This window comes from Calidris pugnax, unplaced genomic scaffold (genome assembly GCF_001431845.1).
Source record: "Calidris pugnax isolate Ruff unplaced genomic scaffold, ASM143184v1 scaffold22, whole genome shotgun sequence".
NCBI lineage: Eukaryota > Metazoa > Chordata > Aves > Charadriiformes > Scolopacidae > Calidris > Calidris pugnax.
This window is the reverse complement of record NW_015090763.1, coordinates 2,202,808-2,230,568: the sequence shown is the minus strand read 5'-3', so window position 1 is coordinate 2,230,568 and position 27,761 is coordinate 2,202,808. Positions and strand designations below refer to the sequence as shown.

Sequence of the window (27,761 nt, the reverse complement as noted above, 5' to 3'; positions counted from 1 at the left end):
CAAAGAATTTCTTTCTGGTACCCAAATCAATCACTGCCCGGCACACGGGGAAGGCGAGCGGCGCAGGCAGGTGGAGGGCGAGCCGAAACGCTCCATCTTCATTGGATTTGCCATCCCTGGTAATTAATGCTGGGAAAGTGACACTTGAAAGAGCCTCTAGTGACAGCCCCTGCGATGATACCGTTTGGAGCCCGCTGACAAGTCCCAGCTGATGTCTTATCACAACGCTGCGCTGCCGGAGCGACAAGGAGAGCTTTTCCCTCGAGCGCCGATGGAATCCCCGGGATGCGGTCACCGCTCCTCACCCAGCCCCGGGTCACCACACCAAAACCCGGTGGCTCCGGCCAGGCAGCACCAAGGGGGGATGGCTGACCCCGTCCTCGAACCAGGGCCACACTCCAGCTGGGTTTGCCTTGATGCACCCATCTTCGATCCACTTGTAAAACCCAGCAGAACGGATTTCCAGCCCCTGGGGATCTCTCTCCAGGTACGTCGGTGTCTGCTCATACCAACTGTGGAGTTTCTCACCCCACCTGCCACGGCCCCGAGGGAATCCTGGCAGCATCTGTCGCCCGTCGGCAGGTCCACACCTCTGTGTGCACACAACATCCTCCACCCCCTAAAACACCACCTTTCCCAGGCGTCTGCAAACCAGGTCGGAGCACAAAACCCACAGCACATGTATTTTTCTGGTGTAAAAATCCTCGCTTTGACCTGCAGCTGCATCATCCTTGGCAACCCAGGCTCTGGCCAGCTTCAGCAGAGAGGAGCAATCAGCACATACTATCTATTAGCATGACTCCTTCAGCAAAGCCTCATCTGAGAACGTCCATCTGGGAGTAAACACAGGAGGAACCAGCACGGTTTGGAAGGATAAGCCCAGGCAAGGCACAAACCTGCCTGGATCCAAGGTGCAGAGCCCAATGGCATCACAAGCTGAACTGGTGGGAGCATTTGTGATCAGATCTCACAGCCTGGGGTAGCCCCGGCCCCGCAACCCCAGCATGGGGGGATTTTTCAGGCAGTATAAGAAGTTTTTTATTGCCAATTCCTGAAGCCCTCGGATAGTTTAATATTCTGCCCTAGATCTTGTTTACTACTATGTTTTGAAGAGGACTGAAATGCAGTTACTGCTGTCTTCCCCACTCGCGCAACTCTAAATAATTTATAGAAAAGCAAAACAAAGAAGAGAATATGAAAGAAAAAAAAAAAAGGCAGCTCAGTTACGAAATATGAAGGTTTTCATTTGTTCATTCTCACCGAGCAGAGGATTGGGGAAACATCTCTTAACACCGTGGACTGGTAACATCCAACCCTACACAAAGGGGGATGCCAACAGGGATGCTCTGATCAGCTCTTGAGGATGGCAGATGGGCCCCTGGGCACCTCCACATTTGTTTGAGAAATGAGATATATATATGTATCATCGTTGTAATAACCTTGCTTTAAAGAGGAAAGAGTAAAAAGCACCTTAAGGGCAGAAGAAACACAACCTCAGCCACTACTTCTGACCAGAGCTTTCCAGCTCTGCAGGAAGCTTTCCAGACGTGATGCATCATCAGGGCTTTCACCAGCTCCAATACTCAGAGCTGCAGAGTCTCCTCCATGGAGCCCAGGAGAGTCCCTGTCATCCTTGTCCCTGTACCATCCCTGTCCCCCAGCACTATCACCATGGGTGCTCCGACAGGGACCGCTCAGTCTTTATGGGAATCCCAGATGCTGATGGGAAGAAGGGAGGGAGGGTCCAATGTCACCCCAAGAGCCCCTTCCCTGCTCAGAGGGAGCCAGCGTATCCCCTCCTCACTCCTGCTGGAGCCACTCAGCAATTAGCACTAATGTACTTTGCTTTTGTTTATTCAAATGCATTTCACCGTGCGTTGCAGGTGAGCAATATTAAATGGCTCCTAATAACAGCTCAATAAGCAGAGGTGGGTGTTGCAGCTTCGGAGAGACAGGCTTTAAAAATGCAGGCAATCGAGTGTGCATTAGCCAAAAAAGCCTCTGGGGAAAGCACTGCTCTTCTCTGGGCGGGAGGAACATCCCCCCCGAGTCACGCAGTGGTCCCCGTGCAGCCCAGACCCTGCCTGGCCCCTCTCGGCCATGGTTCTCCAAATGCAGAGAGCAGGACAACACGGTCCAGCAGGACAACACGGTCCAGCAGCATGGGTTTGCCCGCAGTTAAGAGAACAACTAAATAAAGAGCAGCCAGACAAGACAGCTTCATACAGGCTCTCGCCCTGGCCTCCTCCTGCAGCTCAGGTGCCTCCCAGCAGTGCATTAAGGGACACCACCAGCTCCCGTCACCCATGGTTTGGTCTCTCCTCCCATCCCAGATGAAGCTGTACAGGCTGACAGCAGCTAAGGTGCCTCCCCTGCTGCCAAGCCCCGGCTCTATGGGCTCCCCCCCTGCTCCCCCACACCTCATACAGCCAGAAATGGGTGCCATCATGTATACTGGGACCCCAGAGAACCCTGACTGTCCTATTATGCCCAACCTTTGGCTACTCGCTGTGCCAATGTGTTCAAGGCCAGGTTGGACGAGGCTTTGAGCAACCTGGTCTGGTGGGAGGTGTCCCTGCCCAGGGCAGAGGGTTAGAACTTGATGATCTTTCAGATCTCTTCCAACCCAAACCATTCTATGATTCTGTGTTGGACCCCTTTTCTCAGAAGAACCCCACCACTACTTTCTTTCTGAGCTGGGAAGGTCTGGGGAAGGGGAACCCAAAGGGACCAGAGCTCCTCCAAACCCCAGCCCAGCACCTTCAGGGAAGGCACAAAGCATCCACAGCACCTCATCTGCCCAGGAACAGGCACCCCAGCCCAGCTCCCCACAGCTACTGGCAGGGGATTTATACCTTACAGCACCAGCGTCACCCAGTATTATACCATCCCAGCAACCAGCACCAAAGGGACACAAGCACTTATGGAATTACAGAGGAACATACATTTATGGAACCTGCACATATGGGTTTGTTTCTAACCTGACCTACAGATGCTACACAAGGCTGTACCTGCTGTGCCAAGCACCGCGTGATGGTTCACATCCTGGCTCTGGGTCTGTCCATCGGATCCACACGGATTCAGCTCTGAGCTCCTTCCCACAAGGAGAATTTTCCCATCTGCCGTTTCCACCTCCCCACACGGGGCTCCTCCGTGCCTGCCTGAAACCCACAGCCCTGATGACTTTGTTTGCGGGTGACTACAGGATCATTTGCCTGATTGCTCGGAGAATAAAGCCCAGGGGATGCTTTGTCGCTCATGGAAAATACAGCTTTGTGGAGCAGCTCCCGGAGGAGCACCAAGGCTCAGCAGCCTGCGCACCGGCACCGTCGCTCCCTAGAACTGAGCCCTGCCCAAGGACAAGGCAACGAGCATTTCTGCCACCCAGAGAGCAAAGTCTGGCCTGATTGATGCCCGTGTGCCAGCACTCACCCACGGCCAGAAGTCGGTGTAAACCCCAACATGGTGTTCACCAACAAGGGACTGCACAAGCCCACAGCAAAATCAAAACTCCCCTCCCCGGGGAAATGCCAGCTCTGCTCCCCAAAGGCATCCCTTGTCCCACCAGGGGTTTCACAGAGGTCTCTGTCATTGCTGGGACCAGACACACCACCAAGCCTGAAAGCAGAGCCATCGGCTTCCCATCTCATCAGCTTGTGCTGGAAACGGGAGATGGGTTTTGGAAGAGGATGGGGCGAAGGAGACGGGTCAAATCTTAGGAAGCCATATCTCCATGGAGCTCCCAAGCACACGGCCCACACGCTCCTACAGCACCTGAACCACCAGTGATGGGCACTCAGGGAGCACCACGAGACCAGGGGACCTGGTCCTGGGGGGTGGCAATGACAGCTGAGGGCTCACAGTTACCGTGCCTCAGTTTCCCCAGCATCATCCAAAGGTGATTCCTCCTCTCAGGAGGAGCAGCTTGAGGACAAGGGCTGCAAACCCTCTTGTAGATGACAACTGAGGACCAAAACCTGGAGAGCCAAGCACCAGCCACAGGGGCTATGCACGGATGAGCCCTCCTCTCTAGGTGACACCGCACAGGACACCCTGGCAGGAGACGGGGAGAAGGAAAGAAGAGAGAGAAAAGCCACAAACCTTTCTTTTCATAGTCAGGCTTCTCCTCCCCTCCCCGGCCCAGGCTCTCCAGCGTCCGTGTCACTTGGCTGCCAAACTCATCCTCCCTGGTGCTCGGCTCTGCCCGCCGTGGTGTCTCCTCCTCCTCCTCGTCCTCGTAGTCATCCAGGATGGGGGTCTCGCGGATGGGCACCCCGATGACCGAGTTGTGGGCCTGGAGGCGCGAGTTGCGGAAGCTCTCGCGGGCCTGGGGGCCCAGCAGCACCGAGGGGATGTAGTGGATCTCGTGGGTGGCCTCGGTGCTGGCGCTCTTCTGCGGGATGCGGCGGCGCTTGTGCCAGCGCCGCTGGGCGTACAGGGCCACCGTGAAGACCAAGAGGAGCAGGAGCAGCGCGATCAGCCCACCCTGTGGAGGAGAGAAAAGGGTCAGGAGATGCAGGGATGGACCAGGGGATGCAGGGGGCACAGGGATGGACCATGGGCGAGGAGATGCAGGGGGCACAGGGATGGACCAGAGGATGCAGAGGGTACAGGAATGGACCAAGGGTGAGGAGATGCAGGGGACACAGAATGGACCAGGGGGTGCAGGGGGTACAGGGATGGACCAGGGGACGCAGGGGGCACAGGGATGGACCAGGGGATGCTGGGGGTACAGGGATGGACCAGGGGATGCTGGGGGTACAGGGATGGACCAGGAGTGAAGAGATGCAGGGGCACAGGGATGGACCAGGGGATGCAGGGGGCACAGGGACGGACCAGGGGATGCAGGGGGCACAGGGACGGACCAAGGGCGAGGAGATGCAGGGGGCACAGAATGGACCAGGGGATGCAGGGGGCACAGGGACGGACCAAGGGCGAGGAGATGCAGGGGGCACAGAATGGACCAGGGGATGCAGGGGGCACAGGGATGGACCACAGGATGCAGGGGGCACAGGGATGGACCGGGGATGCTGCAACCAGCATCAATGGACTCTCTCCTCTTCCATCCCCAGACCACCCTTTCATCAACCTTCCATGAACCGCACATGGGCGAGTTCATGGAGCAGCCACCTCTGGGGTAGGACATCACAGGCAGAAACAGGGTGCCAAAGATGGCTGTTGGCCAGGAACAGTGCAGTGCCACCCCGGCTCAGCTCTGCCCAAGTTATTTTACCCACTCTCCCAGAGACATTGTCCCTACCACGCACCCCTTGGGTCCCCCCAGCCCACCCCCACACACAGAGGCCAAGGTGGGTGAGCACCTCCTCCCACCCCGCACTGGGAGAAGGGAAAGGAAGCAATCACATCCCACCACTTAGGAGAAAAAACCTCATTAAAACAGCCCAGGCACCGTCAGGGGAGCAGTAAAGCCTCAGCAGAGCCACACAACATTTCACACCAACGACGGTGCAACAAATGGCACCACAGAACCACCGCTCCCCAGGGCCCAGTTACCCCAGTGCCACCATTGCGGGCTGAGATTTGCCCGTGGTTTCAACAAGACTTCAGCTGCAGACCTGGGAGCACAGCACCACAGATTCCAGACCAAAAACCTGCCCTACAAAGCTCTCCTCTTCCCCTCCTCTCCCAATTTTTTTCAGTGCAGCTCCCAACTACCTTACCATCCAAAATTTAAAAAAAAAAAAAAAACAAAGAACAAAAAACCACCCACCTTTACAGAAAAAAAACCCCACTTTTCTAAATATCTGTATGTCCATGAAATTGGTGTCTCATCCCGAGGGATCTGGGCTGGGAAGAGCCAGCCCTACCCCTGGCTGCTCAGGAGGTTAAATTCGGCCACCCAGGAGATGCTCAGGGATCTTTGCGTGGGAGAAGGGCAGGGCTCACTGGACTGACCAGGTTCATGCCCTGTGGTACCAGAAGACCCAAAGGGCCAGCAGGATCATGGAATCATAGAATCATATGGGGTTGGAAGGGACCTCTGGAGATCATCAAGTCCAACCCCCCCACAAGAGTGGGTCTACCTACAGCAGGTTGCACAGGATCTTGTCCAGGCGGTTTTTGAATGTTTCCAGAGAAGGAAACTCCACCACCTCTCTGGGCAGCCTGTTCCAGTGCTCTACCACATGAAGGATGAGGACCCTTCATGGCTTCCATGCTCAGAAGCAAGAAAAAACATGGACACCTCAAGCTGGAAGAGGAGAAACACGTCTCTTAGGGTCCTGACACACAGAGACCACAAAGTATCACAGGAGCTTCCCGGTGTGAGGCACCCAGCATCAAACTGGGGCTGTTTCCTTGGAAAATTCCAGTTTTCTAGAGAGAAACCACAGCATACCAGACCCTCCAAAATGGAGGAGCGGTGACAAAGACACAGCAGGGCCACAAACTTCAACACAACAAGCCACAAACTACAAAATCAGGGCCAGCTCATGTGCCAGATTCCTTTCAGCAGAGCAAGGGCTGTCACCTTACAGAGGGGTTTCAGAACATCACTCGTGGACACGACTACTGGGAAAAGCCTTCTCCAAAGCCCCTCTCCATCAAGCCACTGAGCTGTTGGGCTGGACATCGCTCATGCCTGGGTTCTCTCTGCATCTGCAAAGTGGCTGCGGAGATCTTCACACCCACAGGCACACACGGGCACTCGCCCTCCCTGGAAAAACACAACCAGAGACAACCCAGATGCTGGGAAAAGACCAGGGTGACCGAGACTGCCCTGCACGAGGAGCCTGGGCACCCACGGCAGTGCCAGGGCCACCTGCCTGCCTGGGAAACAGCTTGGAGCAGATAAACCTACCAACATATTGAATTAAAGATCTCTCTCCTTGGGAGGAATTACAGAAAGGTGCAAAGGCACAGAGATGATTAGAGCGCCGTTCCCTCCCCAGTTTGGGAATGACAGGGTTGGCTCAAACAAGCCGAGGGCTCCCAGCCCACCCCGGCCGTGGCTCCCGCATCCTTTGGGGACGAGCCAGAGGTCCCTCCTCTGCCCGGGAAGGGCTGGGGGTGCCCGTGCCAGCCCCTGTGTGAGCACTCGTGGGCTCACAGTCAGCAGCTCAGTTTCAACATGCTCCTTCCATCCCTGACCCCGCGCCGGCAGCCGCTTGTTCAACCACGATACACACACGCCAGGAGAGCTTTCTGGGGAAAAACGGAAAAAAAAAAAAAAAAGAGCCAAACTTAGGAGGCATTCAAGCCAGCCTCATTTTAATCTATTTTTCATGTTAAATTATCCAACTGAGGGAGCGGGAGAGAGAAAGGGGAAGGAAGGGATAATATGAGAAATGTTTTATTTGACAATGTGTCATTCGGAAACTGATTATTTCTGTCTCCGAGCTTTTTAATATTCCCAAACAATGGCCAAGCCGCGCGGGGATTTGGTATTCTGAGGCTGGATTTATAATACTCTGTTCTGCAGTGATAAGAACACGGGCCTTTAATCCTCTGAGCTGTGAACATGCATATTCTCCCACGTAATGTCCTTCCCGCCGTGCTCCACGTGCCCCGCGCCGGCCGAGCGGGAGCTGCCGGGCACCAGGGGATTGCTGAGACCCACGGGAAAGGAGGAGGGACAGGAGGAGGAGGAGGAGGAGGGAGAAGAAGGCTGGTGGGGACAACCCATGCGTGTGCAGAACTGCAGGGCTCGTGGCACGGGAGCAAATCTCAGCTGAAGCCGGAGAGCAACAAGGCTGGGACTTATTTGAAGGACAGAAGGAAAACCCAATGGAAGAAGCCACCTCGAAGCCCAAGAGATTGGGTGCTCCTATAAATTATGAAGGCTGCCAAGCTGCCAACATGGAGGGCAATCACTGTTTGGGCATCTGTTTGAGATGCTGAACAACTTCTGAGCAGCAGGGGGATGGATGACCTTCTTCAAACACAAGCCACCACCCTTCCCTACCACAGCGGTAAAGGATGAGGGAGTCCTGTTGCTCCTCTGGGTTCTGGACAAATTCTTTCTTGCAACAGGCTCTGGCCTTTCCAGACCGTGCCCAGTCTCCTTGGCCAGTTCTGTTCCCCACTGTGGACATGGTGTGGCTCCCCAAGGTGTCCTCCAGCCCTGCAGTTTTGCAGTCAACCACAGCACAACCACAGCAAGGCAGCCCAGCCGTCGTGAGAGACAGCCCTGAGGGTCTGCTGGCCACCACAGCAAAAAAGCCTGAAGTCACAGAAGAAGGTCCCAGGCTGGAGGAGAAGATGGTTTGGGCTGGAAAGAACTCTTACACCAAAGCATCCCTTCTGCGGATCAAATCAAACCAGTGCAGAACAGCCCAGCGTTCAGCCCAGTGCTGGCCCAACTCCCTCCTGCTGCTTCCTCCAAAGACTGATACAAAAGTTTGCCCTGGGGATAAAAGATCCTTATTTCTTTTCTAACTTTGAAGCCACTATTTCTCTAGCACAACATCCAAAACCAATTGTTGTCCTACACTGTGGGACAACCAGCCCCATCCCTACCTACCAACTACTGGGTGAAATGGGGGACTCCCAGCCCAGGGCCGTCCCTCCAAGGACAGTCCCTCAGACAGTCCCCCAGGACCATGCCCAGCACAAACCCTGCACAAAGACCTCCCCGAGGCTCCAGAGATCCGTGGTGAGTGGGACCCCGACGCTGGAGCATCACTTTGCCCTGTGTCACCCCAGCGAGCAAACCACGGTAAGCAAACAGGTACCAGCAATAACCACACAATCCTCAGAGCTCTTCACACTGTGTACTTTTTCTTTGCTTTCCTTTCTGGCCGTGAAGGTAATTAAACACTAGAACAATTTGCCAAGGGTTGTAGTGGATTATCCATCACTGTCAATTTTTTATTTTTTATTTTTTTTTTTAAACCAAGCCTGGATGCTTTTCAGAAAGTTATGCTTTATTTCAAATGAGAAATAAAGGCTTCAGGAAATTCTTGTGCTCTGTGCGGCACTGGAGGGCAGAGCAGATAATCCCAGAGTCCCTTCTGGTCTTCCAGTTCCCCAATTTTTGTCCTCCTCCTTTTTGTCAGTCACAGCATTCAGCTCTAGAGCACCTTATCTCTCTTTCAAACATTTCATAGAATCACAGAACGTTTTAGGCTGGAAGGGACCTTAAAGATCATCAAGTTCTAACCCCCTGCCCTGGGCAGGGACACCTCCCACCAGACCACGTTGCTCCAAGCCCCAACTAACCTGGTCGTGAACCCCTCCAGGGATGGGGCAGCCACAGCTTCTCTGGGCAACCTGGGCCAGGCTCTCACCACCCTCACAGCAAAGCAGTTCTTCCTGAGATCTCATCTAAATCTCCCCTTTTTCAGTTTAGAATGGTCCCTTTTGTCTCATCGTTCCACTCCTCAGATCAAGAGCCCCCCCCCCATCTCTCCTGGAGCCCCTTGAGGGACTGGAAGGGGCTCTAATATCTCCCTGCAGCCTTTTCTTCTCCAGGCTGAACCCCCCAACTCTCTCAGCCTGTTCTCACAGTAGAGGGGCTCCAGCCCTCGGACACTCTCTGTGGCCTCCTCTGGACCCATTCCAACATTTCAGCCCCTCCAGGTCAACCCAGAGGCAGAGAGCACCACTGGACCATGGATACAAGCGAGCAGGTTAGACACATCCACCCAACACAGACCAAAGGGAGAGATACCACTAGCAAGGACCAAACCCTGGACCTCAGCACACAAACCTCTCTTGGCTCATCTCAGCCATCGCCAAGGGCTATAACAAAACAGCACTCAATGAGCAGGTGTAACAAACATTTGCATTAGGTTTTAGCCATGCTGTAATTTGAGCTAACAGATTTCTAATTAATTTAACTAAAAGGGATGGTGAACAGCAGCACGGAGACCCGATAAATGCCAATTCACCAGGTGGAGGCTTGCTCCTGAGCCCAGGTCCTCCAAGGCCATGTCCCAGGATGAACCATGACCAGAGTTGGGATCATACACATTAGGCATTTTAACAGTAGCTGTTAATTGGCAATCAATCCTCTTGGCCAAGCCCCTTGGTGCAGCCAAACTCATAGAAGATGCCCATCAGTGCCCAGGTTGCTCAGAGGCACCCCCAGGTCTGTCCATTCTCTCTCTCTCCCAGCCCCACAAGCAGGTCCCATCCCCAGGTCAGACCCTGCACCAGGACCCCTGTGCCCACTCCCCAACCAAGCTATGCTCAGGACAACTTTGGAAGAAGAATATCACATTTAACGTGTTGGGTTGTGTGGCATCTGCTGCTCCCCTTCCAGATCAAACCTCTGCATCACATCACCTTCTTCCTACGACGCCTTTGCCTTATTGCTCTTTCTTTGCTGCACCTCTCAATTTAAATATTTCTTCTGCAAATCTTAATTAACATGCTGTTTGCACCTTCTTTCAGATCATTAATGACAAAAAATAAGGCTGATCTCTGCAGACATCTCTCGGAGTCTTCCCTCTCCTGCGTGGTGCTGTTTATCATGACCTCCTCTGCACCCTGCTGCTTCCTCGCCCTCCTGGGGCGCAGGAGATGCTCGCAGACAGCACACCATCCCTCTGGCACACCATCCCTCCGGCTTTAAGAAACAGCAAGGCAAGAGAAAGGATGTTACAGAGTGTGCTCTTCCCTACAGCAGGGGTAACACCAGCCTCCAGCTGTCATCTCCATAATAAGGGAGTTTTGGTGTCTCCTGCAGAATCAAGGTTTCTGCACCCACCGCACTCCTGTCTGCCCCTCCGCATCTCATGTCCCATCACAACCAAGCCTGAAAAAGCAGAAGAGGTCTGAGAAACACTGACATCCCTTCAGCTTTGTGATAACAGGAGATGGGCAGAAGAAAGAGGCCCCAGATCATAGAATGGTTTGGGTCGGAAGGGACCTTGAAGATCATCGAGTTCCAAAGCCCCTGCCCTGGGCAGGGACACCTCCCACCAGACCACGTTGCTCCAAGCCCCCTCCAACCTGGCCTTGAACCCCTCCAGGGATGGGGCAGCCACAGCTTCTCTGGGCAACCTGTTCCAGTGCCTCACCACCCTCACAGCAAAGAATTTCTTCCTGAGATCTCATCTGAACCTCCTCTCTTTCGGTTTAAAAGTGTTCACCCTCATCCTATGGCTCCCCTCCCTGATCCAGAGTCCCTCCCCATCTCTCCTGGAGCTCCTTGAGGGACTGGAAGGGGCTCTAAGGTCTCCCTGGCGCCTTCTCTTCTCCAGGCTGAACCCCCCCAACTCTCTCAGCCTGTCCTCCCAGCAGAGGGGATCCAGCCCCTGGAGCATCTTCATGGCCTCCTCTGGACCCATTCCAACAGGTCCATGTCCTTCCTGTGTTGTGATCACTTTGCACATCATACAGGAGGATTAGGAAGGGTTCCTGAAACCAATGAAAAGCACGCAAGGAGGGAGAGGATGGGAGAGAAACAAGGCTTCAGGAAACAGGCTTTGGGAGAAGCAGTGACATCTCCCATGAGAGGAAAGCAGGGCTCGTGGACAGAAATGAAGCAGTAGCACCTAGAGTTCTCCTGTCTCAGGTGAACCTCACCTAGGCACAGACCTGGCCAAGCCTGTTTGGTCCTTGCACAGTCTCTGCAGCAGAAGGGATGTGACAATGTACACCGAGAGTGGAAGGATGCTTACTATCCTCCTGCATCCATGGTGGATGGCACAAGAAGTGAGGACCACTCAAGAAGAAACGCAACTCTAAGACGCATGATGCTCCCAAGAGAGCTGGGACATCTGGGTCACTGAAGGTTGCTTGCCTGAGACACAGAGCAATGCTGGCAGCCCTCGGGGACATTGGGGTCCTGCCAGCTCCCTCCTCCTCCAGCTGACGGGGGGCAGCTTCTGTCTGGAGGAGAAGTTGTCCACCCCATCCATGAATCACAACCACCCTCTGCAAACTAGCCCATGGATGGGTGAGCATCAGGCAAGGAAAATGAGGCAGAGGAGGAGAGCAAGGACAGACAGCAAGCCATGATGAAGGCTAGTGAGGAGGAGACAAACACCAGGATAAAAAAAAAAAAAGAAAAAAAAAAAAAATACCCCAAAACCACACCTCCAGAGAGACCCGAATCCAGTCCCGATCTCAAAAGCACTCAGCCCCACCTCTCCATCCAAGACAGCAACGATACAGGGCAAATCTACTAAAAAATTACAGCATCTTCTCCCTGTACGCTTCAAATCCCCATTCAAGCACCGCTTCACCAAGGTGCTTAACCACACGCTTAACTTTAAATATGTGTTTAATTCCCATTACAGTCCATGAGACTATAGCACACGCCTCAGCGCTTGGCTGAGCGGGGATGGCTGCTTGAATTGTGGCCTGAAGAGAACTTTATTATGTCTTTTTTTCCCCCTCTTTCCACAGCTCTAACAACATCAGCAAGCCCATCACTGATGGGGCAGTGTCTTATGGTGGTGGTGTCACAGCCATGTCACCTAACTCTGCCCAGAGTAGACAGCACCTATGAACCTCCACCTCTGAAAGGGCTTATCCTGGTGCAGGATGTGGCCCGGGGGTTGGAAGGGAAGGGATCCCATGGGATCGCTCCGTCAGGTCCGTGCAGATCCATCACACGCGGCTGCTCTGAATTTCACTGAATTTTTAGAGTTGGAAGGGACCCTAGAGATCATCTAGTCCAACTCCCCTGCTAAAGCAGGACCACCCAGAGCTTGTCAGAGCATGTTACTCAGGAGCATCCAGGCAGGGCTTGAAAATCTCCAAAGAAGGGGACTCCACACCCTCCCTGGGCAGCCTCTTCCAGGGCTCCGTCACCCTCACCGTGAAAAAGTTCTTCCTCATATTCAAGTGGAACCCTTTATGTTCCAACTTGTGCCCATTGCCCCTCGTCCTCTCACTGGCAACTACTGAAAAGAGTCTGGTTCCCTCCTCCCTCAGCCCACCCTTGAGATACTTTTCAGCATTAATAAGGTCTCCTCTCAGCCTTCTCTTCTCCAGACTAAAGAGTCCCAGCTCTCTCAGTCTCTCCTCATCAGGGAGATGCTCCAGTCCTTGAATCATCTTTGTAGCCCTACGCTGGACTCTTTCCAGTAGTTCCCCATCCCTCTGGAACTGGGGAGCCCAGAACTGGACGCAGGATTCCAGTTGTGGCCTCACCAGTGCAGAGCAGAGGGGCAGAATGACCTCCCTTGACCTGCTGGCCACACTCTTCCCTATGCAGCCCAGGATTCCATTGTCCCTCCTGGCCACAAGAGCACACTGTTTGCTCATTGTCATTTTGTTGTCCACCAGGACCCCCAGATCCTTTTCTTCAGAGCTTGTCTCCAGCAGGTCCATGCCTAACCTGTATTGATGCCTAACATTCTTCTTCTCCAGGTGCAGGATCTTACACTTTTCCTTGTTGAACCTCATGAGGTTCTTCCTTGCCCAGTTCTCGCTGGATAGCTCTGCTTGCCATGCCGCATGCACACGCATCAGGCATAAATTTAATAGCACATACAGTCCTGCAAAGTACAACACACGCACGAGAGATGAGAGTTACAGTTGCTGTGGGAACCATAACTTTAAAATCTCTGACTCTTCCGCCTTAAAAAAAAAATAAAATAACGAGGCAGACAAAAAGTCGCATTTCCATATAATTCCTCTTTTTTTTTTTAAGCCACGCTGCGTTTTGTTTTGCTGTTTCATCCGAGAGAGGAAACAAAAAGGAGGAGTGAACCTGCCAATCTGCCTTCCCCGCTCAATGCCACGTTCCAGCAAATGTTTATTTGGATGCTCTCCCAGGCCCCAGCACCAAAATACACAAACCTCCATCACACCCAACGCGCCTGCGGATCCCTCGCATCTCGCTAGGCTAACAATTCAAAACGACTCCTAATCCATTTTTATGATGTTAAAAAAAAAGAAAAAGAAAAGGCATTTATTTGCAGAGAACTGGAAGAGGAGGGCTGGAGGTGATTTTATTAAGCACCTGATTGCCAGCTCTTTTTAGAGCCGGAGCGCAGATTGCATAAATTGTGATTTTAATGTGCGCTAAACGGTTCACCTAAATAGGCTGACCTGCTAACCCAGAGCTCGCCCTCCGAGAGGAAAGAATTTAAAATTCATAAGGTCTCCTGTGTTCACGCTCATGTTTCCCTGATGCGGGCAGGGCTGGCTGAGCACAACGCTGGGACAAAAACAAATGCTTTTCTTTTTTTTTGGGGGGGTTTCCCAAGGAGTTTCAGTTACCGAGCCCCATCCCTCCTCCCCGTCCAACCTGCTACAGACACCTCCACACCTTCCTCCCGCTTGGCTCATTTACACCCAGGACCTGAATCACGTTTTTGCCATATTCCAAAGGGGAGAAAATAAAAAAATCTACTTAAGACCAAACAACATCATCTTTAAATGGAAAAACTCACCCCATCCACAGCAAGGGCTGCCACGCGTTGGGCTGAGGGCACCCAAGGTTGTGTCAACACACAACGTGCCTTGTAATTGAACAGAGGGCTGAAGGTATGTCCCTCAAAGCCAGCAAGCACAGAGCCACCACCCCTGCCATGTCCTCCTCTGCCACCCTCTTCAGAGCAGAGCCTGAACCCCAACGGCTCAAGGGGGCCTGGCTCAGACGAGGAGCACCCCAATGGGTGGCTGAGCTGCCCTGAGGTCACATCCCAGCTAAGGTGGCCTCTGCCAGGGAAAGGGCAAGTGGGAATCCACCCAGTACCAAGGAGGACCACCAAACAGACAGGTGGCATAATGAAGGAAGGATGAAGAAAAACTTGCTAATTAAGAAAAAAAAAAAAGAGATAAAACTCAGAGAAGTTGCACATCTTTTAAGAGACTTTGCCTCAATCCCAGGCTGATTTCAGATCCCCCAAGCAACCACTCACAAAGCTCAGCACCTCCACTGTTAGGTGCCACCCTCCAAAACACAGTACAGGTCCTACCTGTGCTCCCACTCCCTGTTTACAGGATCATAGAATCGTTATGGTTGGAAGGGACATTTCAGATCATCGAGTCCAACCATCAACATCAAACTGTCAAGTCCACCACTAAGCCATGTCCCTCAGCACCACATCTGCCCAGCTTTTAAATACCTCCAGGGATTGTGACTCCACCACTTCCCTGGGCAGCCTGTTCCAAGGCTTGATGACCTTTTCAGTAAAGAAATTTTTCCCAATATCCATCCTAAACCTCCCCTGGTGCAATTTGAGACCATTTCCTCTTGTCCCATTGCCTGTGACTTGGCAGAAGAGACTGACCCCCCCTGGCTACCCCCTCCTTTCAGGGAGTTGGAAAGAGCCAGAAGGTCTCCCCTCGGCCTCCTTTTCTCCAGGCTGAACACCCCCAGCTCCCTCAGCCTCTTCTCACAAGACTTGTGCTCCAGACCCCTCACCAGCTCCGTTGCCCTTCTCCAGCCCCTCAATGTCTTTCTTTGTAGCAAGAGGCCCAAAACTGAACAAAGTTTTGCTCCGTTTGGACAGCAAGGGCAGGAGAACATCTCCCAGAGCACGTGTACACACCTCATCCCTGCGGCACCCAGGAGCCACCACAGATTGAAGTGGCAACTACTACAGAGCCCCCCCGAAATCACTGCCACTGCAGTATAGCCCTGTCAAACAAAGGTTTCACAAATGCTAAAGCAAGGCCTCAAATTACTAGGATTATTACAATATCTACCAGCAGAGCATTCGCTAGCAAACGATGAAATATAATTAAAAACAAAGAACACTTGTCAGATAAATGAGTAACATGCACTGCTCCTGCAAAAGTACCTTTCTTGTTTTTTTAATAATTGTGTTTATCCGCTTCCTCACTAATTTACAAAAAATGCAGTTAATTCTCAGTAGATCTCACAACCATTAGTGCAAATTAATGCTGTTCCCACTGTATATTCTGCATATATTAAAAAAAAATTAATCTAATAAGAGATACACATCTCCGGATGAGGGAACATGAACACAATTCACGTTGTGCCTCCAGCTTCCAAGTGCTGGTGAGCGACAGGGTACAACATCCTTTCTGCTCAATTAACCAGCTGGCTCCTGGGGGCTGCCAGATCTTGGACACTTGTCCAGAAAAGGTGACAAAAGATGAAGGAAAAAGTCACCGCAGCTTTAAGGAACTTCTTGGAGTAGCCCAACACCTCCAAGTCCCGTTGGTGGACCATGTCTCCTCCACGTTGATGTGCGCTGCTGCTCTGCACAGGGTGGAGCGAAGGCAGACAAGAGACTGGAAAAGGGGTTTAGAGTTTATTTATGGCCATCTCAAAGCAAATTATGGAGTGAGGAGCTGATGGGAAGGTGCTATTGTGCGTGCAGGAATGGAGGGAAAGAGCTCTTTTTGTTGTCGTTGGGGCGTTGTTTTTTTTCTATTATTTTAATGGTTTATTACTGAGCCTGTAGCTGGCAGCTGCTTTGGGAACCATCCAGCCTATTGTGTAAAAATAATAAAAAAAATAATAAAAATCCGCCTTACCATATTTAAAGTGCAAATATTTCAGCATAATGAATATCCTTCTGAAAAGCAGCGGCGCAAACCACTGCTTTCCAGGGAGGGTATTCAAACACAATGCCAGGGCTAAAAGCTCCGGGCACGTGTCTGTGTGTAGCGTTTGGCATCTGAGGGTACTTGGCAATTCTGGCACCGTAACCAATTCTGGCACCGTAACCCAGGCTACAGGAGCTACTCACTGCAGCCCCTCCTGTCCTGGAGAAAGGCCACCAGTGGAACCCAGGGCATTGCACTCAGGAAGCAAAAAAAAAACCAGAAAAACCAAAAGTTTTATCAACATGCACATACACAATTTCAGAAATGCACTACCCACCACAAATCTGTGACTCTCCTTCAAATAAAAGATCAAAGAGCTCAGCAAACGCACAACCCCTTTCCTTTCCCCAAACGTCACAGCCATTCCCAGCGGGTTATTGAGAGCCCAGTTAAGTACAGCACTTAACCATCCACTTAACTCCCATTAACTTCACCAGGGACTTTGCACACACATAAAATTTATCAGGTGTTTCAGGGCTTTTTTTCTCTTCCTGGCTGAGGACACAGAGTTCCCGTTACCCAGCCCTCGGTGTGATGCCTCCAAATACCAAACTGGGAGGGGTGGCTGACACCCCAGAGGGCTGTGCTGCCATCCAGCAAGATCTGGACAGGCTGGAGAACTGGGCAAGGAAGAACCTCATGAGGTTCAACAAGGAAAAGTGTAGGATCCTGCACCTGGGGAAGAAGAATGTTAGGCATCAATACAGGTCAGGCATGGACCTGCTGGAGACAAGCTCTGAAGAAAAGGATCTGGGGGTCCTGGTGGACAACAAAATGACAATGAGCAAACAGTGTGCTCTTGTGGCCAGGAGGGCCAACGGAATCCTGGGCTGTGTAGGGAAGAGTGTGGCCAGCAGGTCAAGGGAGGTCATTCTGCCCCTCTGCTCTGCACTGGGGAGGCCACAACTGGACGGGTACCAAGATGCTGGAACTTCCAAAAGGACATTTACCTGCACATTTTTGAGGAAGGAACAGTGATTTAGGGCATTCCAGTCCAGCTGTCCTCAAAAGCTTGAATTTAAAGCCAATGACCATTTCTGAGTCCACCACCAAGCTAACCCGTGCCCTTGCTAGAGCAGGACTTGAGAAGAGTGGACCTGCAGAGACTCCCTGGGGACCACCCAACTGCATCTCCCTCTGGAGCAGGGCTCAGAGCTGCCTCCCTGCTCCCCAGAGGGACCTTCTGCAGAGCTTCTCATTGTGCTCTCACAAAGTGAGAAGCAGTTCCCAAACCCAACTCTAATTACAGCCACATTCTTGCAGCAAGGAGACAGACCTTTAATTAAGAGAAGGTGGCACCAGAGCAGGAAGAGGCCAGTGGGAGCAGCAATGGCTCAGAGGGACAGGAGGGTTTGGAGGTCCCTGTGGGCTCGCTCAGTGCCACACACACATCAGGGGGCTGGATTTTTCTCTCCCTACATCCTTGTTTGCAGGATCAATGACATCCCCCACAGGACATGTCACCAGCTGCCACCCCTTCCACCTCTGCTAGGGCTCAGGACACTGCTCACCCCGCCAAATCTGGGGGGCCAGCTCAGCAGCCTGCACAGAGCTCCAGCAAAGTCTGGGTGAGACCCAGAGCAAGGTAAGCAGCCACAGAGGTGTACGAGTGGTTTTATTCCAAAGAGTTGCCCCACCTGGCAACAGTTTGTGTGCAAGACATGCCCACCCAGCCCCGGGGACCCTCATCTGCTGATTCCATCCCCCCAGCTGCACCCACTGCCCACAGAAAGCAGCAAGAATCCCAACGATGCCACCCATGTGCCACCAAGATGACCCACCAAGCTCCCCAGCACACGCCACTCCGTACACTTGAAGGACTAGGACAATCTGGGACTGGCATTCCCAGCCTGGCAGAGGGTTTGGAGCGTGTCCGAGCAGGTTGCGTGCGTGGAAGGACGAAAGCTCCTTCCCAGATGGAGAGAGGAGCAAAGGACACAGCTATTACAGCCGGTTGACCGCAGCCCAGCTGCACCACACTGGGGGGGGAGGACCATGATGGGAACACTGCAGCCCCCCCCTTCCCCATCCCACAGCGGCTGAGAGAGTGCCCATTTGGAAAGGGGAAAGAATTCATTTCAATTAAATGTGCCTGGTGCTCCAAACGAAACCAATTAATTCTCCCCATCTGAAAGCTGATTAGCCGGGATATCTGGGTAAATGGATAATAACAGGCTAATAACCTCCTCCCCCCCCTCTACCCTGCATCCCTGTGTGTGCACCGATGCCACCGTGAGGTTTTTGACACGGTGTCGCCAGCGTAATTGCAGCATCTGTGGGCAATCACAGAGTGAATCCAGCCACCCCATGGCTGGTGGCACCGTCCCTGGCAGGGACTGGGCAAGGATGGCAGCTTCAGAGCCAGCCTGACCCCCCTTACCCCCTCCCAGACCCCCACAGTGGCATCCATGGTGGCACCGGGCACCCCCTCTGCGACACCCCATCTCTGCTCACCCACCCAAGTGACACCAACGGGGACTTCCTGGGGACAAGCACAGCCATATGATCTCTAGAGGTCCCTTCCAACTCCAACAATTCCATGATTCCATATGGGTTGGGCGTTCGGTTGATGAGCAGTAGCTCATTAATGCAAACAGGCAGCACTGGGCAAGGAGAGCTGCCCCCCACATCCCCCCCAAAACCTCCTTCCTCCCCCCAGGAGGGCTCTGCTGGGCATGGCAGCTCCCCCCTCTCCCCAGCGCTGGTATTAGCTGGTTTTTCATCTCCATTTAAGTAATTCCCTCATCCTTCCCCCTCAACTGCTGCCCTCTGGGACGGGTTCCCACCCCAACTGGGCTGGGGACGGATGGGACACGCACGGAGGAGCAGGGGTTAATGGGCAGGGGAGAGCTCTGCACCTCCACCCCAAAACCACCTCACCGTACCCCCCAATTTCAGCATCCCCCACCGACCCAAGCATGGGATGGGCAGCTCCTGGGGGCAGGGGAAGGCACAAAGCCACCCCCCTTCAATGGTCCTTGTTCCCTCTTGTCCCCAAGTCGTCCCCAACACCACTGCAGCCCTGGACCCCAGGTTCCTGCTGAGGGGTGGCCACAGGCTGGGGAGACAGTGGCAGGAATTTTCCAGCTCTGCTCTCTCTCTTTTCTTTCTTTTTCTTTTTTCCCCAGTTGGAAAGTGTTGATTGGCTAAAAAAAAAACACTTTCCAATGGGGTATTTTTGGTGAAGAGCGGTCTCCAAGCCAAATCACGCACGGAGAAAAACAAAGATCTCAATCCCGCTGCCATTTTCTAATCAAATTTCCTTTTAACTAATTTGACAGGCCTGTTTTGAAAATCTAAATTTAAAGCTAAAATCAAGTTAGATTCCACTGCTAAGTGGGAATCTAGACAAAATATTTCAAATGTTGCTAATAAAGCCCTTCTACCCACACCTTTCGGCTCATGAAGCACCTCTCTGATCCTTCATCACCACTCCTGATGCCCACAGTGAGTACTGAGCTCTGGTTTGCTTCCCCCCCCTCAAAGCACATGCACCCCCCAATATCACAGAGTCACGGAATTGTCAGAGTTGGAAGGGACCTTCTAAAGATCATCCAGTCCAACTCCCCTGCCAAAGCAGGGCTGCCCAGAGCACATCACTCAGGAGCATCCAGGTGGGGCTTGAAGATCTCCAGAGAAGGGGACTCCACACCCTCCCTGGGCAGCCTCTGCCAGGGCTCTGCCACCCTCACCCCAAACAAGTTCTTCCTCACATTGCAGTGGAACTTCCCATGGTCCAGCTTGTGCCCGTTGCCCCTCGTCCTGTCACTGGGAACCACTGGAAAGAGTCTGGGTCCATCCTCCTTCAACCCACCCTTTAGATACTTGGAAGCATGAATAAGGTCTCCCCTCAGCCTTCTCTTCTCCAGGCTCAAGAGCCCCAGCTCTCTCAGCCTTTCCTCACCAGGGAGATGCTCCAATCCCTCCATCATCTCTGGTGCCCTACGCTGGACTCTCTCCAGCAGTTCCCCATCCCTCTGGAACTGGGGAGCCCAGAACTGGACACAGGATTCCAGTTGTGGCCTCCCCAGTGCAGAGCAGAGGGGGAGAATGACCTCCCTCCACCTCCTGGCCACACTCTTCCCTATGCAGCCCAGGATCCCATTGGCCTCTTGGCCACAAGGGCACATTGCTGGCTCGTGGATAGTTTGTTTTTAGTTTCCGGGAGGCAAGAAAACCACCTCCCTCCCATCTCCATCGCAGCTCACCCCAATGCGGTGCCCGTCCCACCGGCTGGGCTAAGTTAACAAGGGCACATCCCATCCAAACAAAGCCCAGCCCATGCAACGCTCCCATCTTCAGAGGAGACCTGGCCTCCTGCAGAAGAAACAGCTCTGCCTGAGGGGAAAAGCATGAATGGGAGATGAAGATACAGCCGTGTGCTCCCAGAGAAGCTCGCCTGGCTGGCAAGGTGAAGGCGGCTGGCGAGGGGAGGAGAGAGCCCCCGGGTAGAGAGAAACATCCACTCGAGAGGCAGCGCAGATCCAAATGGGCTCCCCTTGTCTTTCTGATCCTTCCTTTTCTTATCCTCCCCTGACTCCAAACAAAACCGAACCTCTCAGTCCCCAGGCGCTCAGCCGATGTCCTCAGCATCCGACCTCCTTTCAGGCTTTCATCACAAATGAGTTATTTCCCACAGGACAAAGGAAGACCAAAAAAGAACAGCATCCCCAGTATGTTGTACTGGCAGAGCACTGGAAACTCAGTTCAACCTTTCAGATCCACGCCTGCGTGGTCCTTGTCCAAGTCCCCAAAATGAGGGAGTCCAGAAAACGTGCAAAATCCCAAGGTGAAGACAACCTTCCAGTCCATGGTTGCAGAGCACCTGGATGTGAGAGTTGGTGAAACCAGTGCCCCACGTGCCACCACAGCAGAGTGGTACCAGAGAAGACTGAGAAGGTGCTTAGCTCTTTGCAAGCCACCACCCCGAGGAACCCCTTCACCAAGAGCTTTGTTTGTGGTCAAGGAGACATGGTCCTCCTCCCACCCCATCCTGGCCTTCCCTGAGCTTCCGTGGCCAGGTTTTCCACCCCGGGGGGATTTTCCAGAGGCAGCAGACAGTCTGCAGGGCTAACCCACATCCCAGGATCTGAGACGCCGTGGAGGGGACAGCCAGCACTGCCCAGCCAAGCGCAGGAAACCCTCTCTCCAAGGCAGGCGAATGTTTTCCATCAAAAGAGTTTTCAAAACAAGCTCTTCTCTCCTGGCAGCCTCAACAGAGGGCTGGGACAGGCTCCAGCACGCAAACAGGACCTCAGGAGCCCAAAAGGGGCCAGAGTCACTACGTGTAAGAAAACAACTAAGAAAACAAGGCGCAGGGCTCCGCTCCCTCTCCCATGTCAAGCAGCAGCCCACCCTTCCTTCTGCCCTACCAAGTCCTGCTTCCACCACAGCTCCTTTCCTTAACGCATCCCAGGGCACAGCCAAGGACCTGAGCCACCTGTGGCCACCAGCAGAGCTTGGCCGTGCCAAAGTAGCCACGCTGTTCCCCTCCTGCCCCTCTGGGATGCTGAGAGGCAGAGGACACAGCCAGAGGAGGCTGCAGGCTCTCACAAGCCCTGAAGCTGCTCCTTTCCCATCGCCAGGTGCAAAGTGCATTTATTGTTTTAACATGGAATCATGGAATGGTTTGGGTTGGAAGGGACCTCAAAGATCATTGAGTTCCAACCCCCCTGCCCTGGGCAGGGACACTTCCCACTAGAGCAGGTTGCTCAAGGCCCCATCCAGCCTGGCCTTGAACCCCTCCAGGGATGGGGCAGCCACAACTTCCCTGGGCAACCTGTCTCACCACCCTCATAGTAAAAAATTTCTTCCTGAGATCTAATCTGAATCTTTTTTCTTCCAATTTAAAACTGTTTCCCCTTGTCCTATCATTACCCTTCCTGGCAAAGGGTCCCTCCCCAGCTCTGTCACATTCCCAGTGACAGACCAGGGCTCCCTTTCCAAAGGAGACTCGAGATAAAAATCTACGTGATGGCCAAGCAATTGCAGCAGGAGAGTTAATGTGATAGCCCTGGACCACAGGAGGCGAGGAAAAGCCCGTCCCCAGAGCACTGGGTGAGTGAAGTTACACACTCGGCAACCACGTCCCTGCCTGGGCTGCAAACGCCCAGGGTGGAACAAGACCTGTGTTCAGCCCCCACCACAGCTCTATCTGGCCTAAAAAGAATTAAATCCTTGCACCCCAGTGTTCTTTTGGCAACCCAGGAACAGCCCTGCCCCTGTTTCATGACAGCGGGACAAGGATAAATCCATAAATCCAAGGATAAATCTGTGCCAGGGACCACAGAAGAGCAGCCCGGGTACTTATCTAGGACCAGGTGCACAAGTTGGATGGGGAGGGGGCTGTTTTAAAACGAGATGCTGAAAGCGTCTTGCACAGAGCAAAAAAGAGTCCCAGGGAATGAAAGCCCAGAACTGAGGGGTCTCCATCGCCCCAGTCTCAGGCACCAAAACTCCCAAAACACCAACATTTGTGGGAACAAGAAGAATGGAGGTGGCTATGTGGAGTGTGGGCATTGCCCGTTTTTCAAGACACACCTTGGAAAGAAAAAGACAAGTCCTTAGACACCTCTTCTTAAATAGCAGATAGTCATTCTCTACACACACGTCTGCGACCTCTGGCCACTGGCAACAGCAGGAGAAGGGGAGGATGTCACCCCACATTCCTGCACTCCACCCGGAGCAAGATACTTGGAGCTAAATCCTCGGAGCAAAACATTTACAGGAAAAGGATTTCCATCAATCACTTCCAACCACCTGCTCATTTAAATCAGTCCAAACACTGTAAATGTTATTTGAAATATTAGGCTGCTGCGGAGTTGGGCTGAAGGCAGCATTTTTGGGGGAGGGGGTGGGTTGTGGAGCTGCTCCTCCTCAGGTCAGCCATGGGTTCAAGCCCACCTCTGATAGCGCAGGTACCGCCCGGGGGGACGGGGGAGTCTTGCAGAACAGGACAGAGAAACATCCATCACCAGCGACAAAGGGTTATTGATCCTGCCCGCGGGCAGAGAGAGGGATTCGGTGACCTCTCCACACCCCTTCCACTCCGGAGATCATAAGGAAAAGTCATCCTCATCCCACAAAACCCAGCAGAAAAGCAGTATCCCCGGGGTCTCCCAACTGATGCCATCGACAGGGTGGGAGGTTTGGGGTACTGAAACAATTCCCCTACTCAAAAAAAAACCCCAAAAAACCAACTCTGCATCACAACACCCCACCTGCCAAAGCCAAACCACTCCCGAAAAACTTGTCTGAGAGGATGACAATGACAAATTAGCACAAACCAAGGCTTCCCAGAGCAGACACTAGGCTTGTGCAGCCCCGGGGCGTGCAGGTGAGGATGCCACTCGCCCCCACCTCCTACCGGCCCCCAAACCCCGGGGACCCAAGGTGCTTCCCAGGGGGGCTCAGTGCAGCAGAAGACATCGATGGGTGCACAGACAGCAAGAGCCAGTCACTCATCCACTCCACATTCCCCTTTTCCCTATTTGCACTGTCAGGATGTTTTCCAGCCCCCGATAATCGTTTAAACCTGCAGCTCCTCAGAACAAAAACATGCAATTAGCAATTCCCCCACCAATTAGGAAAGGAAGGAAGAAGTCCAAAGCACAATTTAAGTTCTGTGTAAAACAGAAAAAGAGCAAAGAACTAGCTGTGCATGAATGCGGTTAGGCTGAAAAATAAGGAAGTCATGGGTCCTATTTCTGTACATTGCACCCTCCAGATCCCAGCTCAGGAAAATTATATATATATAAAAATATAGGGATATACACACATATGTATATAAAGTGTATATTTCATATACACACACACGGATGGGTGAATTGCTTTCGGTCACACTCCAGCTCTGTGTACCTGCCTGCCAAAGAGCCCTGGTGGGACACCCAGCCCCACGATGCCAAGAGGGGCTGGTGGGACCCCAGGATGGTGGGCCCCCATGGCCCCACCTGCCATGCCATGCCATGCCATGCCGTGCCAAGTGAGCAGGCACACCGGAGCTCACATTGTCCCCACTATGGAGAAGGTCAGAGAAGCATATGGCGTGCACGCCGGGTGCTGGAAGGAGGATGACCTCCTCCTTCTCTTCCTCAGCAATTTTTAGAGCCTCGTGTATTGTGAGCCAGGTCTCCCCAGCTGGAGGGGACAAGAGGAACAAGGGCGTTCTTCTCTGCTATCAAGCAAGAAGAGAGACTCGTGAGCAGCCTCTGATGTGACACAATTTTAGGGCTACAGGGTGATGCGTTTAGAGCTTGTCTCAGCCTTAAGCCTCAGCCCCCTTCTCTGGGATGGTCACACCACTGTCACACCCCCCAGCCTCCTGCTGGTCTTTCAGCTGGCAAGAGACACCAGGATGCACGAGCATTGGGAAGACAAGTCACCTTTCAAATTCAATTCACTCACAGAAAATCCCTTCCCAAGGGATTTCTCATTTCACTTGAGGATGACATTGATCCAGGGGATAGGGCTGGCATTAAGGAGCTCCCTTTCACCTCCCCTCCCTGCAGAAACCCCCCTGTGCCTCTACACCTCTCCCTTTATTCCTCCTCACATCAAAGAAGGATGCTCCAGCCTGGAGGACATAAAAGCAACTCCTGAAGATTGACTTAGTTACTGCTCTCACCAACATCCAACATTCAGGGAACTGCTGGAGAGGGTACAGCAGAGGGCCACAAAGATGATGAGGAGCCTGGAGCATCTCTCTTACAAGAGGAGGCTGAGGGACTTGGGTCTTTTTAGTCTAAAGAAGAGAAGGCTGAGGGGGGATCTGATCAATGCCTATAAATACTTCAAGGGTGGGTGTCAGGAGGATGGGGCCAGTCTTTTTCAGTGGTGCCCAGAGACAGGACAAGAGGGAATGGGCACAAACTTGAACATAAGAAGTTCCACCTAAATGTGAGGAGGAACTTCTTCACTTTGAGGGTGGCAGAGCCCTGGAACAAGCTGCCCAGGGAGGTGGTGGAGTCTCCTTCTCTGGAGACATTCAAACACCACCTGGACACGTTCCTGTGCAACCTGCTCTGGGTGGACCCGCTTTGGTGGGGAGGGTTGGACTAGATATGATCTCCAGAGGTCCCTTCCAACCCCATATGATTCTATGATCCCTGTGCTGCTGCCTGACCTCGTGGGAAGCCACAAACCAGAAATGGAAGACAGGAGGAGAAATATCTGTCACCAGCTTCTCAGCCCTGAGAGCCAGCAGAGCACAGGGACAAACAGAGCTCCGGCCCCACAGGATCACCGCTCAAAAAGGGGGAGCAGGGGATGAACAGACTCCCCCTTATAACATAGAGGCTCTCCCTGCTCCAGGAGAGGATGGGTTTTTTTGTAGACATATGGCTCCTCTCCACACTTCGAGCCACAACTCCAACATGCTTCCTAACTCCAGCTGCCTAAGCCGATTTCTTTTTTTTTTTTTTTTTCAGATATTTCCTCTTTCTTCGCAATCATTTGGCTAATAAGATGAGCAGGTTGGGCTCATTTATTTTGGACACTGTTCTTGGGCCATTAGCAGAAAGGCTAATCATTGCATTGGCAGAAAACATCACTTCTGCTTCAGAGCTGGCTGCACGGCGCGGGGAGTAGAGGGAGCTTGACAGAGCCTTTTAAAGAAAATAATACAAATAATAAAAAAACCACAAGTTGTCTGCCTCCAGAAGTGGAATTTTCCTCTGCTGTTTCCCCAGGTACCCACCGCCTGGATGAAGCGGGCAGACTTCACCGCCCGAGGCTGCTCTGCAGAGCTCCAGCTCTCTCCCACACACGTGCCACCCCCCAGAGCCCCCCGAGAGGGAGTGATGCTCCTGGCATCCCTCACCAAGAGCTGCTCAGCCCCCTGGGGAAGGATGCCCTTCCTCACCCACAGGCAAAGCCAGGCAGGAAAGCCCCAGGTGAATAAAACCTTTCTGGGATGGTTCGGGGTTAGGAGATGGTACCAGATGTGATGCCTGGGCTCTGCTCGCAGCACCTGAGAGCCTAAAGATACCTACAGAGAGTTGTTGGAGACATTTAAATACCAATTTGCATTCGGTGGTGAAGGCTAGGGTGCCAGTGGGGGATGCTGAACCAACCGCCAGGCATTTGCAGAGCTGAAGCCTGAATTTCCAGGAGAGACGGCAAAGCTGAGCGCTTCCCATTTCTCCCTCAGGAGAGGGGAAAGCAGAAGTAAAACACACAGCCCCATGACACAGCCGTGCTGAAACGCAGCGATGCTGCTGAGCAAAACTGCTCCCCAGGCTCAGTCTTCTCCAAAACCACCTCTTACCAAGGGAAAAGAGTTGTCCTGCAGACACCCTGCCAGCGCAGGGACACGGGGCTGCTGCCATCTCACAGCCCTGCCCTGGCAAGGGCAGAAATGGGGTGCTGGAGGGTAGTGACAGCTGGACACAGCACAGGTTGTCCCCTCCTCTCCCGGACAGGCAGCCAGCACATCTCCTGCTGCCCTTCTCCAGATCCATCTGGCCCCAGATGTCCCGGCTGTGCACGGTGCCAGCGCTGCCATGACCTTGGCCGCTCTCGGCAGCATCCCTGGGGCAAGCACAGGCTGGGGAGGCTCCCACCTCCCCAAGGATGCTCCCACCTCCCCAGGGATGCTCTCGGCAGCCATCCATCAGCTTCCCGCTCCCTGCAGTGCCCCAGCTGGGAACCCCAACGTCCTTGCCAAAGGGGAGGCAGCCAGGCAGCAGGATGGGGTGGCAAAGGCTGGGAGAAGGCACACCAGAAATTTGTCCCCCCCACCACTCCTTGCTCCCCCAGGTGCTCCAGCTTGCCTTAAGCCACACCATGCCACGCCAAGGATCTTCCCAGTATCCCCATGGGACGATCATACTGTCCCCCCAGCAGAGCTGCAGAGCCCGGTGACAAAAGAGGAGCTGGGGCTTGCTCTGCAGGGCAATCTAACCAGAGAAAGGGAAGAAGAAGATTTGGGAGCTAATTTAGAGCTTGGATTTCCTAAGCCTTTTCAGACACTGAGGCTATTGGCAGGCAGCGTTACAGCCCCTGCCAGTCTCAGCGGCTACACAATGTCCTTCCCTTGGCAAGGGCAGCACCAGGGAAAAAATAACACACAAAAAACAAGGGACATGTGATGGAGAGCTTGGCTGGAGGCTCCCTCCCCTCGCCGACCTGCATGCCAAGGAGGAAGAGCATGGAAAAAAAGCAAAAAGTGGCCATTTAAAAAGGAAAGGAAGAAAAAGGGGAAAAAAACCCACCCCACTTTATTTTGCTACGGGAAACGTGGCTGAGCTGAGGGGATGGAGATGTGGCAGGAGGCGAGTGGATGCACCCTGGGGCCATCGCGTTGTTGCGTGGCCAGG

General features: G+C 53.2%; 1 protein-coding gene across 1 annotated transcript in view; it reads right to left on the bottom strand.

Annotated features, from left to right (window-relative positions):
* LOC106890683 (astrotactin-2) overlaps nucleotides 1-27,761 on the bottom strand; it is a gene marked incomplete at its 3' end in the record, with an annotated part of 200,502 nt that overhangs the window by 131,778 nt on the left and 40,963 nt on the right. The window contains exon 2 of the mRNA XM_014946679.1: nucleotides 4,102-4,486. Within this exon, the coding sequence (XP_014802165.1) occupies nucleotides 4,102-4,486 (385 nt within the window). The remainder of the gene's footprint in view (nucleotides 1-4,101; nucleotides 4,487-27,761) is intronic.